This window comes from Rana temporaria, chromosome 4 (assembly GCF_905171775.1).
Source record: "Rana temporaria chromosome 4, aRanTem1.1, whole genome shotgun sequence".
Classification (NCBI taxonomy): domain Eukaryota; kingdom Metazoa; phylum Chordata; class Amphibia; order Anura; family Ranidae; genus Rana; species Rana temporaria.
In genome coordinates, this window is record NC_053492.1 from 296,254,068 (window position 1) to 296,271,639 (window position 17,572).

Here is a 17,572-nt window from a genome sequence, read left to right on the forward strand (position 1 = left end):
TTTAACGTTAGATCTCACATTGTTTCCGAGATATTCCACATAAAAAAATAGATTTTAGGTGGTACATATGCATGGACATATGGACGGGTTGGCCCCCCTTATCAAATTTTCTGGCCAAAAATCATTTAGGCTAATAGATATTCGTTAGATCTGGTAAGATCAAGTGGTTTTAACGTTAGATCTCACATCATTTCAGAGATATTCCACATACAAATACAGATATTGGGTGTATACAAGGACTAATGAGGGGGGGCTGGCCCCCCCTTATCAATATTTTTGGCCAAAAATCATTCAGGCTAATAGATATTCGTTAGATCCGGTAAGATCAAGTGGTTTTAACGTTAGATCTCATATAATTAGGGACTTATTAAGTGATTGAGGGGGGGCTGGCCCCCCCTTATTTTTTTTGGCCAAAAATCATTCAGGCTAATAGATATTCGTTAGATCAAGTGGTTTTAACGTTAGATCTCATATAATTAGGGACTTATTAAGTGATTAATGAGGGGGGGGGCTGGCCCCCCCTTATCAATTTTTTTGGCCAAAAATCATTCCGGCTAATAGATATTCGTTAGATCCGATAAGATCAAGTGGTTTTAACGTTAGATCTCACATCGTTTCCGAGATATTCCACATAAAAAAAATAGATTTTAGGTGGTACATATGCATGGACATATGGACGGGTTGGCCCCCCTTATCAAATTTTCTGGCCAAAAATCATTCAGGCTAATAGATATTCGGCTAGAATAAGGCTTACCTATAGGTAGTGAACATATCTCCTAAACGTGCGCCGTTTAGGAGTTATTTCACTTGTAGTCCGCCGCAAATGTTAACGGTGCATGCGTGGGGACGAAACTAAACTTAAGCCTCGTACACACGCACGGTTTTCTCAGCAAGAACCAGCAAGAAAACTGCTGGTAGAGCTTTTTTGCAGAGTAAACCGAGCGTGTGTACGAGGCTTAGAGGTTTCTCGTCAAGAAAACTGCCCAGAATCTAGACGAGAAAAATAGAGAACCTACTCTCGTCGTGAGATTCTCTGCAGTGTTTTCCTGCCCAGAAACCCGAGCGTGTGTATACTTACCTCTCCATGGAAACCCGCCCATGCTCGAAATGACTTTGACGCATGCGTGTTAGCTTCCAAGGCATAGGCAGGGTGAAGCAAGATGGTGGCGACGGCATCGAATGTGACGAGCGCATGCTCGTCGTAGTCGATGACGTCACCGCGTTCGTGCCATTCAAAAGAACGGTGGTTCTTTTGAATGATGTCTGTACACTCGGCCGGCAAGAGATTCTTGCCAGGAATCTCTTTAGGAAAAACAATGTTTTCCATGTGTACAGGACTTAAGTGCCGTTTCTTCCCTAGCCTGTGCTGTGAATTGCAGCTCTCGTGTGCATGCGTGGGAGTGACATCATGCAGCTCCGGCGAATCACAGCGCCAGAGTCCACAGCCCGGAAGTAAGAGGAGACAGAAGATGGACGCTTCCTGCAGTGGGGACATCGCTGGATTCTTTTGCAAGTAAGTGTCACATAATGGGCTGATATGCTTTACATTTGCAGGCTGTTCATGTAGCAAAAGAGGAAGTAAAACCCATCAGGGTTTACTTCCTCTTTAAAGCGGTTCTCCACCCTAAAGTGGAGTCCCGCTGATCGGAACCCTCCCCCCTCCGGTGTCACATTTGACACCTTTCAGGGGGGAGGGGGGTGCAGATACCTGTCTAAAGACAGGTATTTGCACCCACTTCCGGCCGGGCAAAAGACGGGCATTGCGTCACATCCCGTCGCCCCCCCCCCCGTTGTGTGCTGGGAACACTCGGCTCCCAGCACACAGCGGGAGCCAATCGGCGGGCGTGGCGCGACTCGCGCATGCGCCGTAGGGAACCGGGCATTGAAGCCGCAGCACTTCACTTCCTGGTTCCCTCAGCGTGGATGGAGGGGGGAGCAGCAGGGTGACGAGCGATCGCTCGTCATCTGCTGTGGACGGCGCTGGACTCCAGGACAGGTAAGTGTCCTAATATTAAAAGTCAGCAGCTGCAGTATTTGTAGCTGCTGGCTTTTAATATTTTTTTTTGGCGGAACATCCGCTTTAAGTGACCCTTCTCTACAGAGATATCTATGACAGGCACCTCAAGCACCTGCCATTCCAGAAGTTATAAGAGCTGGAGATATGGATCATTGTGACTCAGAACTCCCCCTATGATGGCTATCTACTGGACAAGCTGACCTTCGATCCCTCTGTGGCTGGGAAAGCCAAGACTTTTGACACTGGCAGTGGTCTGTCCTCGCCCACCAGGGGCCAGTAAGAGTTCTCTTGTCATAGGGACCAATACTGATCTTCTCAGAAGGCTGTTAACACCTCTTTGTTTGGAGCCAAGCAACTACAAGTGTGCACCCCATACTGAGACAAGCCTACCAGCGCCTGGTACAAGAACAGAAAGCCCCAGCTAAAGTAGTGGGAAAGATCTGGCGCTTGGACCGGTGTGAGAAAGTGTTACAGCCTGGTAAAGTGGCCTGTTTACTAACATATGTCAAGCTAAATTGGAAACAACCAGGCCCTTTCATTGTCCTTGAAGTGGACAGACAGAGAGAAAACATGGGAGTGGAGATAATTCCGAGGTGGTTTCAACCAAAGGGTTGCAAAGAAGTCTCTCCAGTGAAAATGCCGGCTCAGATGTTGCTGGGACAAGTGAATTCGGACACCCCAGCCCTGCCGTCTGATTTGGTGGGGGGAGCAAAGGATGGGATCTCTGTGGAAGAGTTCTATCCAAAGAATACTCCTCCTTTGCCTAAATGGAAAGAAAGGGCCAAGACTCAGCTCCTGAGATTGCAGGCTGCATTCTCCAAGAGTGAATTTGATGTGGGGTGTGCAAAAAGTGCCCAATACTGGATCCATCTCTTCAAGTGCAATTAGCTGTTCAGAGAAAGAGTTTGATGTATTCCTTTAGGGGAGTTGGAGGATCTGCGTGAACAACTGGCAGAGTTGAAGAGGGCAGGTATCGTCTGAGAGTCCCAGAGTCCATACGCTTCCCCAATAGTGGTGGTGCGGAGGAAGAATGGGTCACTGAGGCTGTGTATTGACTACCGGACGCTAAACTAAAGGCCCATTCATGACCAATATACCACCCCAAGGATAGAAGATGCCTTGCAAAGCCTGTCAGGAGCGATATGGTTCAGCATGCTGGATTTAAAGAGTCAGTATTACCAAACTCCCATGCACCCTGAGGATTGGCAGAAGACCATTTTCATTACCCCAGAGGGGATCTTTAAATTCTACCGTATGCATCAAGGCCTGTTTGGTGCCCCAGCCACCTTCCAAAGGCTAATGTAGAAGACTGTGGGTGACATGAAACTGATCGAGGTGTTGGTGTGTACCTAGACGACATCATCGTTTTCGGCAAGACCCTGGAAGAGCATCTGGAGAAGGTCCTGAAGAGACTGCATGATGAGGGGGTTGAAGCTGTCTCTGGAAAAGTCCCAGTTTTATCTTCACCCCAACATATGTGGAATATCTTGGAAATGATGTAAGATCTAACGTTAAAACCACTTGATCTTGCCAGATCTAACGAATATCTATTAGCCTGAATCATTTTTGGCCAAAAAAATTTGATAAGAGGGGGCCAGCCCATCCATATGTACACCCAATATCTGTATTTGTATGTGGAATATCTCAGAAATTATGTGAGATCTAACGTTAAAACCACTTGATCTTACCGGATCTAACGAATATCTATTAGCCTGAATGATTTTTGGCCAAAAAAAATGATAAGGGGGGGCCAGCCCCCCCTCATTAATCACTTAATAAGTCCCTAATTATATGAGATCTAACGTTAAAACCACTTGATCTTACCGGATCTAACGGATATCTATTAGCCTGAAAAATTTCCGGCCAGAAAATTTGATAAGGGGGGCCAACCCGTCCATATGTCCATGCATATGTACCACCTAAAATCTATTTTTTTATGTGGAATATCTCGGAAACGATGTGAGATCTAACGTTAAAACCACTTGATCTTACCGGATCTAACGAATATCTATTAGCCTGAATGATTTTTGGCCCAAAAAATTGATAAGGGGGGGCCAGCCCCCCCTCATTAATCACTTAATAAGTCTCTAATTATGTGAGATCTAACGTTAAAATCACTTGATCTTACCGGATCTAACGAATATCTATTAGCCTGAATGATTTTCGGCCAGAAAATTTGATAGGGGGGGCTGATGACGGGTTAGCCCCCCCAGCAAATAACTGTTAATATTGCTTCTTCTGTGTGAGATCTAACGCAAACAATGATTGATCTAACCTGATCTAACAAAGATCTAACAAATTGCATAAAAAAAAAGTAAAAATTTCTAATAAGGGGGGGCTAACCCGGCAGAGGTCCCTCCCTGGGGGAATGGGCAATGAATGTAAACATCCCTTGTAATAGGAATCTATTGCGACAGGTCCTCTTTATGGAGAGATGCGGGGTCAATAAGACCTCACATCTCTCCTCCAGGCTGTAAAGCATGAGACCGAAAAAAGAAAAAAAAAATCACGATCTCATGCCGACAGCCGCGATCGCGGCTTTGTTTACGATTGGGAACCCGGGCGTGACATCAGAATGTCGCGCCCAAGCTTCTGACGGTCATAGAGATGACTGGTGACCATCTGGCCACACGTTGCGGATGAGGCCGTACACCTGCAAGAATGTCACATTGGGAGCAGCAGCCGTGTCCATGCAGCCACTGTATCTTAATATTCAGCAATGGGACTGGCTGCACAGAAGTTTTAAATATACAGAACTAACAGATTTAAAATGATAGATAGATAGATAGATAGATAGATAGATAGATAGATAGATAGATAGATAGATAGATAGATAGATAGATAGAGAGGCATTGGAAGGAATCGCATCCTGGTAAATGGTCAAGTTGGTGACAAGATACACAGTGGGTCCAACCAAAAAAACATAGTGAGACCTATCTAGTAAAAGAAGGTCCATCCATAGTGGTAAGTGTAAATCTATGTGGGGCTATTTGGAGCACCTGGAAGTGGTCATGCGTTTATCTCTTACTAATGGCACCAGCACCTGTTCCCATTACTGTACCCTTTGTTTTTTTTAAGCATTATTATTTGAATAGGACATTAGTTGTATTTTCTGGTGCTGTTGATTTATTTATTTCAACTTTTACAGGTGGTTAAACTGTTTATAATTCTTGATTCACATTTTTGGCAGCGCAGTCTATATACATATACATATTTTAAGGCGAACTGATATGTAAAATACAGGTTGTCTAGAGCAGACAATCTGCCATCAGCTTCTATCTTCAATGTGTTTAGTTAAAGCATATTTAAAAAGGCAAACTTTTTTTTGTTTGTTTGTTTTGGGTAGAATGGAGAGGAATTAGAACACCTTTCAGGTATCTATTGCCGTCTGTGCCCCAGTTAGGAGGGTTCACCCTCTCTAGGTTGTCATGTTTAGTTATCATCAACAGTAAGGCCCCTTTCACACGGGGCAGTGGAGGTGCGGGTGGCGGTATAGCGCCGCTAAAAATAGCGGCGCTACACTGCCGGAATTGCCGCGGGATTCGGCCGCTAGCGGTGCGGTATTAACCCCCGCTAGTGGCTGAAAAAGGGTTAATACCGCTAGCAATGTGCCTCTGCAGAGGCGCATTGCGGCCGGTATTACCATGTTTCCCATTGTTTTAAATGGGAAGGAGTGGTGTACACACCGCTCCTCTCACCGCTCCAAAGATGCTGCTTGCAGGGGATTTTTTTCTCGCCAGCCAGTGCATCGCCTCAGTGTGAAAGCTTTCACATTGAGAAGGCTGGGGCAGGAGTTTTTCAGGCGGTATTTAGGCGCTATTTTTAGCGCTGTACCACCTAAAAAACTCCTCAGTGTGAAAGGGGCCAAAGAGTAAAAGAAAGTCCCACACTTTGGGTTTGCCCTAGAAAAGTAGTATGCAAAATTGGTGCAACAGCTCCAAGATGGATACCGCTGTGACAGATGTGAGCAGGTTGCCCTTCTGGAAGCTCGTATTAGAGATCTGGAGGAGCAAGTTGCAACACTGGGTAGAAATGACAACCTTGAAAGGGGTCCTCTGCTCGCTGAGCAAGTGGTCAGTAAGGTTGATGTGGAGGGTGGAGGGGCAAGTCAGGATTATCAGATAGGGAGATGGGTTAATGCAGTTAGAGGGAGTGGAAGGGGCGTGAAGAAAGGGAAGGCCAGTCCTGTATTTGTGCATCAAAACAAATTTGCCAAGTTGGGTGATGATGTGGAGGTGGCAAACACAGAGGTGGCAGCCCTAGATGTTACTGCTACCCCTAACAGCCGGGAGAGCAACCCATCTAGTAGAGGTGGGGAGGGGAGTGCAGGTAGGCCTAGACAGTTGGTGGTAATAGGGGATTCTATAATCAGAAGGACTGATAGAATAATTTGTCGCCAGGATCGCTTCAACCGAATGGTTTGCTGTCTCCCTGATGCCAGGGTTCGGCATGTGGTGGACCGGGTGGATAAATTACTGGGAGGGGCTGGGCATGACCCAGCTGTCTTGGTCCATGTTGGAACCAATGATACATGGAAGGTGGAGGCTCCTTAAGAATCAATTTAAAGAACTAGGCTGCAAGATGAAGGGAAGGACCTCCAAGGTGATATTCTCTGAAATATTGCCTGTGCCATGCGCAACACAGGAAAGGCAGGGGGAGATTAGAGAGCTGAATGCATGGCTAAAGACCTGGTGTAGGAAGGAGGGATTTGGGTTTCTAGAGCACTGGGCTGACTTTTCATTGGGGTGCAACCTATATGCTAAAGACGGTTTGCACTTGAATGGAAGGGGGTCTGCTGTGCTGGGGGAGAGGTTTATGGGAATGCTGGAGGAGTATTTAAACTAGGATTGAGGGGGAGGGTGAATTAGAATTACATCGAGCAGACAGGTCAGTTAGTGGTCAGACATTAATGGAGAGTGGAATGGGGATAGATGGGGGAAGGGTTATGGCAGGTGACAAGAAAGTTCCCATGTTGCAAATAGCCATTGGAAATAATAGTGCCATTTGTACTACTATAAATTATATGAAAAACACCAGAGAAAAATGTAACAATACATTTAAGTGTTTGTTCACCAATGCCAGAAGTCTGCCAAGCAAAACAGGTGAGCTGGAAGCTCTGGTGCATGAGGAGAGCTATGATGTAATCGGTATTGCTGAAACTTGGCTTCAATCCTCACATGACTGGGCTATTAATATTCCTGGCTATGCTCTCTTTCGGAAAGACAGGGTAAAAAGGAAAGGTGGAGGGGTCTGTCTCTATGTGAGAAGTGACCTCAAAGCAAGCGTGAAAGAGAACCTGGTTGATGGAGAGTGTGATGAGGCTGAAGCATTATGGGTGGAACTGCATACAGATGTGCGTAGTTCAAAATTAATCATTGGAGTTTGTTATAAACCACCCAATGTTAATGAGGAGGTGGAGACTCAGCTCCTTGCACAGATGGAAAGGGCTGCAAGGTCTGGGACGGTGATAATAATGGGGGATTTTAACTACCCAGAAATTGACTGGATTAATGGCACTTCTGGGACAGTTAAAGGACAAAAATTTAAAAACCTATTGCAGGACAATTTTATGGTGCAGTTTATTGAGGCCCCAACTAGGAATGATGCCCTGTTGGACCTGATAATCTCAAACCATGCAGAGCCTATTACTAATGTTCAGATAAAGGAAAACCTGGGTAGCAGTGATCATAACATGATTTCATTTAATGTTAACTATAAGCAAGAAATACATACAGGAAATATTAAAACACTAAATTTTAAGAGAGCAAATTTTCCAAGGATGAGGGCTGCTCTCCAGGACTTGGACTGGGAGGGACTATTGGCACAGCTGAACACAGAACAGAAATGGGAATTCTTCAAAAAGACTGTGTGGAACCTCACTGCAAAGTATGTTCCCATGGGCAATAAGTTTAAAAGGCTAAAAATAAAACCTATGTGGCTCACGGTCAAAGTTAAAAAAGCTATAAACAATAAGAAAGTAGCTTTTAAAAAATATAAAAATGAAGGAACACTAGTGTTGTTTAAATGTTACAAAGAATATAACAGGATATGCAAAAAGGAAATCAAGGATGCAAAAATTCAAAACGAACGACAGATTGCAAAAGATAGTAGGACAAACCCCAAAAAATTCTTTAAATATATTAATAGTAAAAAGGTGAAGTCTGAGCATGTAGGCCCCTTACAAAATAATCTAGAGTGGGTGACTGGGGACAAAGAGAAGGCAAATTTATTAAATGTTTTCTTCAGCTCTGTGTATACAATGGAGCATGGGGGAGCTCATGTCCAAAATGGGGGTGGGAGTGACACAGCCTCAAATCCACAATGGCTCAAAAGTGATATGGTCCAGAAATATTTAGACAGAATAAAGGTGGATAAAGCACCTGGACCTGATGGCATCCATCCACGGATCCTAGGTGAGTTGAGCTCTGTCATTTCAAAGCCACTGTATCTAATATTTAGGGACTCATTAAAGACAGGAATAGTACCACTGGATTGGCGCAGGGCCAATGTGGTGCCCATATTTAAAAAGGGAACAAAGTCTTTACCAAGTAACTATAGACCTGTTAGTTTAACTTCTATAGTTGGGAAGATACTGGAACGTTTAATAAAAGACCACATGGATGAGTTCTTGCTGGAAAAAAACTATTTAAGCAGCAGACAACATGGATTCATGAAAGACAGAAGTTGTCAGACAAACCTGATTTCCTTTTATGAAGAGGTAAGTAAAACCCTGGACAGAGGCGTGGCTGTGGACGTGATATATTTGGATTTTGCAAAAGCGTTCGATACAGTTCCGCACACACGGCTCATGTGTAAGGCAAGGTCTACAGGAATGGATATATCAGTTTGTAAATGGATAGAAAACTGGCTGAAAGACAGAATTCAGAGAGTCATGGTTAATGATTCTTACTCTGAATGGTCCAAGGTTATCAGTGGTGTACCCCAAGGTTCAGTGCTGGGACCCTTACTTTTCAATATATTTATAAATGATATTGGGTCTGAGATCAAAAGTAACATTTCTGTCTTTGCAGATGACACCAAGCTATGCAGTGGAATAACGTCCTTGCAGGATGTCTCCAATTTACAAGCCGACCTCAATGCTCTGTCTAATTGGGCGACTAAGTGGCAGATGAGGTTTAATGTAGATAAATGTAAAGTTATGCACTTGGGGGCTAAGAATATGCATGCATCATACATACTAGGGGGAGTACAACTGGGGGGATCTGTAGTGGAGAAGGATCTGGGGGTCTTGGTAGATCATAAGCTCAATAATGGCATGCAATGCCAAGCTGCGGTTTTCAAAGCGAGCAAAGTCCTTTCTTGTATTAAGAGAGGTATGGACTCCAGAGACAGAGATATAATTTTGCCCCTGTACAAATCATTAGCAAGACCTCATCTGGAATATGCAGTTCAGTTTTGGGCACCAGTTCTCAAAAAGGACATCGGAGAACTGGAGAAAGTGCAGAGAAGGGCAACCAAACTGATAAGAGGCATGGAGGAGCTCAGCTATGAGGAAAGATTAGAGGAACTGAATTTATTCACTCTTGAATAAGGGGGGATATGATCAACATGTACAAATATATAAGAGGTCCATACAGTGAACTTGGTGTTGAGTTATTCACTTTACGGTCAACACTGAGGACAAGGGGGCACTCTTTACGTCTAGAGGAAAAGAGATTTCACCTCCAAATACGGAAAGGTTTTTTCACAGTAAGAGCTGTGAAAATGTGGAACAGACTCCCTCCAGAGGTGGTTCTGGCCAGCTCAGTAGATTGCTTTAAGAAAGGCCTGGATTCTTTCCTAAATGTACAGAAAATAACTGAGTACTAAGATTTGTAGGTAAAGTTGATCCAGGGTAAATCCGATTGCCTCTCGGGGGATCAGGAAGGAATTTTTTCCCCTGCTGTAGCAAATTGGATCATGCTCTGCTGGGGTTTTTTGCCTTCCTCTGGATCAACTGTGGGTATGGAGTTGGGTGTATAGGATTTTACTGTGTTTTTTATTTTGTTTTTTTATTTTTTGTGGTTGAACTGGATGGACTTGTGTCTTTTTTCAACCTGACTAACTATGTAAGGGAACTCTTCCAATAGTGAAACTAGTTCTGGTGACAAGCAGGGATTCCCTCACGTTAGAGCCGAATTCCTCAACTACGGTTCCATGAAACTTAGGTTTTAGGGTTTAAACTCAGGGTTTCTCCAGAGGTTGCAAGGGGTCTCCTGAGCAATGAGTAATTTATGCCTCTCAGATAAGTTCCCACTGACACCATTGATCTTTTTAGCTATCTGTAAGAGGGGGAATTCTTCCCAGTTACCACAACTGTAAGGCCTCTTTCACACGGGACTGATCCGTGATGAGCCGCCCCGTGAATCTCAGCGGGGATCGCTCCGTTGATCCCCGCTGAGCGGCCGGATGGCAGGGCTTTCCCCGCACACTGTGCAGGGACCGCCCTGTCAGATCTCCGTTCTCCCCTATAGGGTGGATCAGATGAACACGGACCGTCTGTCCGTGTTCATCCAATCCGATCCGCAGACGGATAGAAAAATAGGGTTTTCCTCCATCTGCAAAATCGGACAATTGCGGAACCGGGTGAGATCGGGTGTCAGCAGATGTTTATCTGCTGACACCCGCAATCTCATAGGGACCAATCTATGTCCCTTTTTCATCCGTACACGGATGGATGAAAAAGCGGACATATGGTCTGCCCGTGTGAAAGAGCCCGAAGGAGAATTCTTCCCACTGATCATCACACTAATAAATCAGGAGTTGTAGATATAGTAACTTTTAGCAGGGGTTCCCTAAGACCAGAAAGTTATTTCAAGGGTACCGTTGTGTTGAAAAGGTTGAGAAAGGCTTATTTAGTGTGATTTTCTCTCACTTCTTGTTTTGGCTATGGAACAGGAACTCAAGGGAAGTCTCCCCAATAGGATATAGATGTCAAAAAACAAAACCTGACAGGGATTATAACCTTCTTTGTCAAAAAAAATAAAAAAGTTTTGCCTTTAGATCTACTCTATGCTTTGGAAATCAATGATCTGGCTGCTCCTGCTTTGATAAATCCCCCTTATTGTGCTTAAACACACACACACACAATTAATCACATACATAATGATGTCAGTACACGTTCCAGGATATGTGTATAGCGGAAAATGAGTCCCATTATAGAAGCGTGCATTTCATAGTCAAATAACAAAAAATTACAATCCACACAAGAGACCCTTACAAGGGTACTCAGCAAGGACTAGCATCCCAAAATTTAGGAATAATCCAAAATACAGCTTATGATTCCAAAAAGCAAAAATAACATTACCTGTATTCTTTCTTGACATATTCACCAGTTTTTTGGTCGATTAGATAAATCTTGACCATGGGCCGAGATGTCAAAAGGTCAGTCTTCAATTTATTAGCTCGATGGACATAAACACCTAAAACTAGGCTATCATCATACACTTGTTTCGAGCTGCTGTTCTCTTCATCACTCTCCTGACCGTTATCTCTCACTTCATCTGTGAATGAAAAAAGCCATTTTATGATTCAAACCTTAAATAACTAAGTGTTTAAATTAGGCTACAAAGGAGATTGAGTTCTAAAACAAGGAGTCAGCAATCGGCATGGAATGGTCAAATAGAAACATCTGAAATAAATGTTGTAACGTGTAAGAGACGCTTGGGCCCTAATCACCAGTAAACGTAATGGGTAAATAACAATAACACACTTTGTAAATATATGGTATATACACCTATAAAACATTCATAAATACAAAAAAAAGGCAAATTAGATGAACCAAATTACATTTAAATAGCATCAATAATCTGTATTCCTTTAAAGTGGATGTAAACCCGATTTATGAAATTTGAGCTGGGCACATATATCTGCAGTATTTTGTTATCTCTCTTCAATGAGCTAAGTGGCCCTGGCCCGCCTCCATGGGTATTAGTCAAGATAAAGAAGAAATGGCTGCACATGGGGTAGGTTCCAAATGCCGTTTATTAAATCACCAAGGTGACACCAGACGACACCAACACACTTGTAGACGCGTTTCACACTGTACAAAAGGTGCTTAAGCATTACGTAGGAACTTTTAAGGCATCAGAATACCAAGATATTTTGGACTATTTCATGCTCCCAATTTTGTGGGAGGAATTTGGGGATGGCCCCTTCCTGTTCCAACATTACTGCGACGCAGTGCACAAAGAAGGTCCATAAAGACATGGATGAGTGAGTTTGGGGTGGAGGAACTTGACTAGCCTGCAAAGAGTCCCAACCTAAACCAGATATAACAACTTTAGGATGAATTAGAGTGGAGATTGCGGGCCAGGCCTTCTTGCCACATCAGTGCCTGACCTCACAAATGCGCTTCTGGAAGAATGGTCAAATAGTCTCAAAGACACTCTTAAACCTTGTGGACAGCCTTCCCAGAACAGTTGAAGCTCTTATAGCTGCAGAAGTGTGGGCCAACTCAATATTGAACCCTACAGACTAAGATTGGGATGCTATTAAAGTTCATGTGCGTGTAAAGGAAGGTGTCCCAATAATTTTGGTAATAGAGTGTATGTCCATAGAGGTCACTATACAGGCTACAATCTGACCATATAATCTCTGTACAATCAAGTTTACCAAAATGATGCAATACGAGGACCTACGTAATCTATCCACTCAATTTGTATCCAATCAGGTAGGCCACTGTAGTACCAAGTCATTAGTAGATCTAAAAGGACATTGTACAATCAGACTGTATGGTGTATGGTCAGCTTACGGATCAAATTTTGATCTTTGTGTAATCCTTGCTGTTCAGTAGATGGGGTGTCCGGCGAACGTTTCTGCTGGAAAACCAGCGATCAATCACCGCTCCGGTGTTGATCAGTATCAGGGAAGGCGTCCTGACTGTCAGAATATAATAGTACATTGGAGAAGATTCCTGCATCCACATCGCTTGTATGGAAACAGGAATCTGAGGGTTTTTTTTGTTCAGCCTGCTGGTTAAATAATAAAAATAAGAAAAACCTCACAGTGCGTACCCAGCTTTAGACTTTGTGTCCATGTCATATTCTATCAAAAAACTAAAACATTTTTCAGATATTGTCTATTGTAACTATGAACATTACTATAAAAAAAACGAATTCTACAATGGAAATATTATCTTGAATCTTAGTATTGTGTCTATCGAAAAAGCCTAACCTGTAGTGTCAATTTCCATAAAACATAACCACACTTCTGTAATGTAAAGCACACAACGAATACTTATACAAGACTAACAAAGATACCAACAAATGCTGACCTGTGTGGGATCTCTTTTTGGCTTTCTTGCCTTTACGTTTAGGAAGACCAGTTCTTTCTGACTTTTCCAGAAATGACTCAAGTGGAGATTGATCGAAGGCTTCTGCTGGCGTGTGTTGCAGTTCAGACAAAGACATAACACTAAGTAAAAGCACAAAATACAACTATGATCACCCTACAAAACGTGAATGGACAGTCATCATTAAGGTGTCACTAAACCCACATCAAAAAAATTATCAATAAATGCTTTATTAAATGCTGTACATACTCACTCTGCAATCACTATAGGGTCACTATGGGATTTGTTTTCTGTATTCTGCAAAAAAAAAATTGTTGATCCTACTCTCTCTCCTCCTTCTGTCCAAATCCCCAATGCAGCTAGGAATTTTGCAGAGCAGTGTTGGCAGCTCCGCACATGCCAAATTTTCTGTGAGTTTCTATGCTGAGCATTTCCTCCCTCTCACATCTGAGCAGCTCATGTGACTATAGGAGTCACCCATGTGGGCATATACTGTAGACCAGGGATCGACAAATCCCGGGCGCCAGGTCGCCATGGCGACTAGAAATAGTGTCCTGGTGACTTGGCTTGGAAGGTGGGCAAAAAAGCTGGTGCCATCTGGTGAGCTGGTGCCATCTGGTGGTGAGCCGTTGGTATTACAAGTTATTACCACCAGATGTGAGATGGCGCCATCTGGTGGTGGCCGATGGTATTACAAGTTAAGCATTACAAGTTAAACAGCAATTCTAATGTCATTTTTCACTATTTTCACTGCCATCTTTTTCCCTCTAATTAGAACCCCCAAACATTATATATATTTTTTATCCTAACACCCTAGAGAATAAAATGGCGATCGTTGCAATACTTTATTACGCCGTATTTGCGCAGCGGTCTTACAAGCGCACTTTTTTGGGAAAAAATTACACTTTTTTTAATTAAAAAATAAGACAACAGTAAAGTTATCCCCATTTTTTTTAATATTATGAAAGATAATGTTACGCCGAGCAAATTCATACCCAACATGTCACGCTTCAAAATTGCGTTTGAACACCGTTTACATATGCGGGCGCCGCTCACGTATGTGTGCGCTTCTGCGCGCAAGCTCGTCGGGACGGGGTGCGTTTTCTGGCTCCTAACTTTTTTAGCTGGCTCCTAGATTCCAAGCAAATTTGTCAACCCCTGCTGTAGACAGTGGTAAATGACAGCCCACTTCCTCCCCTCTATGCCCACCAACCAGCTAAACACAAAGGGGGTGGGATGTTACATGTAGATTGATGGAGGTTTCACCTCTCTCTAATTCCAAGACACAGACTGGAGGGGCTGACACAGCCTGTGACTGGCAGAAATCCACCCACAGCATGTGTTATTGCCACAAAATAATGAGTTGATTTCCAATATATAGTTGTATGACAATTTAAAAAACAGTTTATCGATGCGATTTATTCTTACTCTGTATTACAATGGCTTTTTTTTTTTCTTTTTCTAGGTTGACAGCTTTATATTAATTAGAAAAAAAGGTACTTCGATTTTTTTTTCATTATTATTATTATAATAATAATAATAATAATAATAACAACAACAGTGCTATCATCCACATAGAGAAATAGAAAAAACTGTGTAAATTAAATAGTGTGCGTTTAGTATCACTTTAAAGGTGTTAGTAAAAGCTACGTATAAGACTATACGTATTCCTAAAACCGTTCAGCATTTTTTAAGAATATTGGGTTAGCAATACATCCATCCAAAAGTAATTTGATGAAGCAGCATGTACATACTGTATACTTATTAGCCAAATTTTTTTTTGATCACAAGGTTTCTCCTCATTCCCAATGACTAAATACCTAGTTTCTGGTTCAGTTTCCACAAAGTCTTTTTTCTTCTTTCGTTTACTCTTTTTCCCAGTTGGATTTCCTAATTCAGTATTTAGATTTTCATCATTGTTAAAATGTTCTGAAAGATGAGCCTGTAGTTTCTTTTTAATCTTCTCCTTAATTTCATTGGTCTCTGCCTGTGATATATTAAGTTGGTAAGCTTCGATTAGCTGGTCTTCCTCATCAAAATCAGTTGGGTGGCTTTCTTTTTCTAAGACACTTTTCTCCTTCCTCTTACCACGTTTTACCAAATCTTCTTCAAAACCTGAAATATGAGTGATGTCCTCTGAGCTTTTAGGTTGGGATTCATTTGTGTTAGCGCTCTCACCCACTTCTGTTCTCTTTTTCTTCTTTTTCTCACTCTTTGCTTGCCTGTGTTCTTTGCTGCTTGCATTGCTTTTTGTTTCAACAGCTGCTATCTGATCCTTAAATATATTCCTCCTAAGAGGTTCTTCCTCTGTGTTTGTATGGTCAGTAATCCCTTCACTAGAAGTATCTTTGGAAGATCGATTAAAAGTTTCAAGCTAAAAAAAAAAAAAAAAAATAGAATATTACATTAGATAAACATTTTTTTATTAAATGTGATACTTGCATTGTATGCAAGGTGAATTAGATCCCAAGATGTTGATAATAAAATATTCAGTGCACAAAAGTTACCTTTGATGCATTTAAAAAAAAAAATGCAGAAGATTTGTATTTTTTACTATTCAGTAATCTGTTCTACTGCATTTGAATCAAAGAGGACTGGCAACTCAGATTCTCTTGAATACAAGTCCTTTATTGGCTACATGGATACAGGCTATATATGCTGACGTGTTTCGGTTAAGAAGCCTTCGTCAAATCTTGTTTTGATGAAGGCTTCTTAACCGAAACACCTCAACGTATAGCATGTACCCGTGCACCCATGTAACCAATAAATGATTTTTATTCAAGAGCATCTGACTTGCCAGCCCTTTTTGATTCAAGTATTTTATTTATGGGGTCTGAACATCCTGGCTAGAGCACCGGATCACAGTTCATTGACTTCTATATTGGCAGTGGAGCTGGGGTAACATTTTGTTTCTCTCGTTCTACTGCATGTCTCAAATTTAAAACATGTAACATTTTTGCGTGTTATAAATGTGAAAATAGAGCCAGCAATTATTTTGAAATCCTCCCTGACAAAAAGAACAGTAAATTCATCCCCCCTGATAAACCCACAACAAAAAAATTGTATCAGATACTTATCGTAATTTTCCTTTCTTGGCACCAATCCAAAGCAGCATAATACCATATGTATGTTGCCATGATGGCGCCAAAAAAACTGAGAATTGTGTCAAAACTTACTGCAATTTTCCTTTCCTGGCACCGATACATGGCAGCATACATGTGGTAGTAAGCGGCCATACTGGCGGCAGGAAACAGGATTTTATACTTGATATTAAATCCTTCTTTTGGAGACCTTTGAGGGACACAGTTGGATGAGTATAAGTAACAGTGTTATACTGGCACCTACAGGAGAAATGGACACCAGACACATCCATCACTGAAGGATACCCTCCTAGAAGCAATAATCCCTCCCAACTGCTCAGTTGTAACCAGCAGTCCAAAGAATGAAAGAGAGAATGATAGCATACAAGGGGAAGAAGTGGTATCCCTCAATGGACCCCAAGAGAAGCATTTTACAGTCAGTATAAAAATCTTATTTTCCCTTTCATCCATTGAGACACAAAAACTTGACAATAAGCGACCTACAGACAGCCAAAAGCAGTCTAAAACAGAGGGGCAGTCACACCAAAACAAACACAGCGAACAAGTTCAACAGAACAAAACAAAAGGGAAACCAAGAGCATTAAATAGATCTTGTAAAATTTAGAGAACATAAATACAGAAGACCAGGTTGCAGCTTTACACATCTGAGACACTGAGAGGGCTGATAACAAAAAGCCCAAGAAGCATTAACTGCCCTGGTGGAGTGGGCATTACCAAGAAAAGGAAGCACTCCATCTCACAAAAACCAATAAAATCCACTTAAAAAATTTGGAAGCACGAGAACCTCCTATAGAAAAATAAACAGGGGGTCCGTTTGCATAAAAGAAGCAGGGGCCCGAAAGATAACCCTGAGTGCCCTCACCACACTCAGACAATGGAGACACTTTCCATGGGGCGGACCAGTGTCAGACACAGGGAAGGTAACACAATATTCTCTTTAGGATGAAAGGCAGAGACCACTTTGGGCAAAAAGAACAAAAATAATAAGACAGACAATCTTATATTTCTTGGAGTCCATACAGGGACACATCTTGATTGCAATAAAAGTGGTTGTAAAGGCTGATATTTTTTTACCCTAATGTGTTCCCTGCATTAAAGTGGATGTAAAAAAAAAAAAAAAAAAAATTTGATGTCAAAATGTACAGTAAAAGATTTCCTATC

The 17,572-nt window shown here is 42.2% G+C and overlaps 1 protein-coding gene across 1 annotated transcript in view; it reads right to left on the minus strand.

The window, feature by feature from the left end:
- AHI1 (Abelson helper integration site 1) overlaps positions 1-17,572 on the minus strand; it is a 329,300-nt gene that overhangs the window by 274,112 nt on the left and 37,616 nt on the right. The window contains exons 4-6 of the mRNA XM_040350481.1: positions 15,131-15,684; positions 13,293-13,432; positions 11,325-11,520 (exon numbers count right to left, since the gene is read on the minus strand). Of these exons, the coding sequence (XP_040206415.1) occupies positions 11,325-11,520; positions 13,293-13,432; positions 15,131-15,684 (890 nt within the window). The remainder of the gene's footprint in view (positions 1-11,324; positions 11,521-13,292; positions 13,433-15,130; positions 15,685-17,572) is intronic.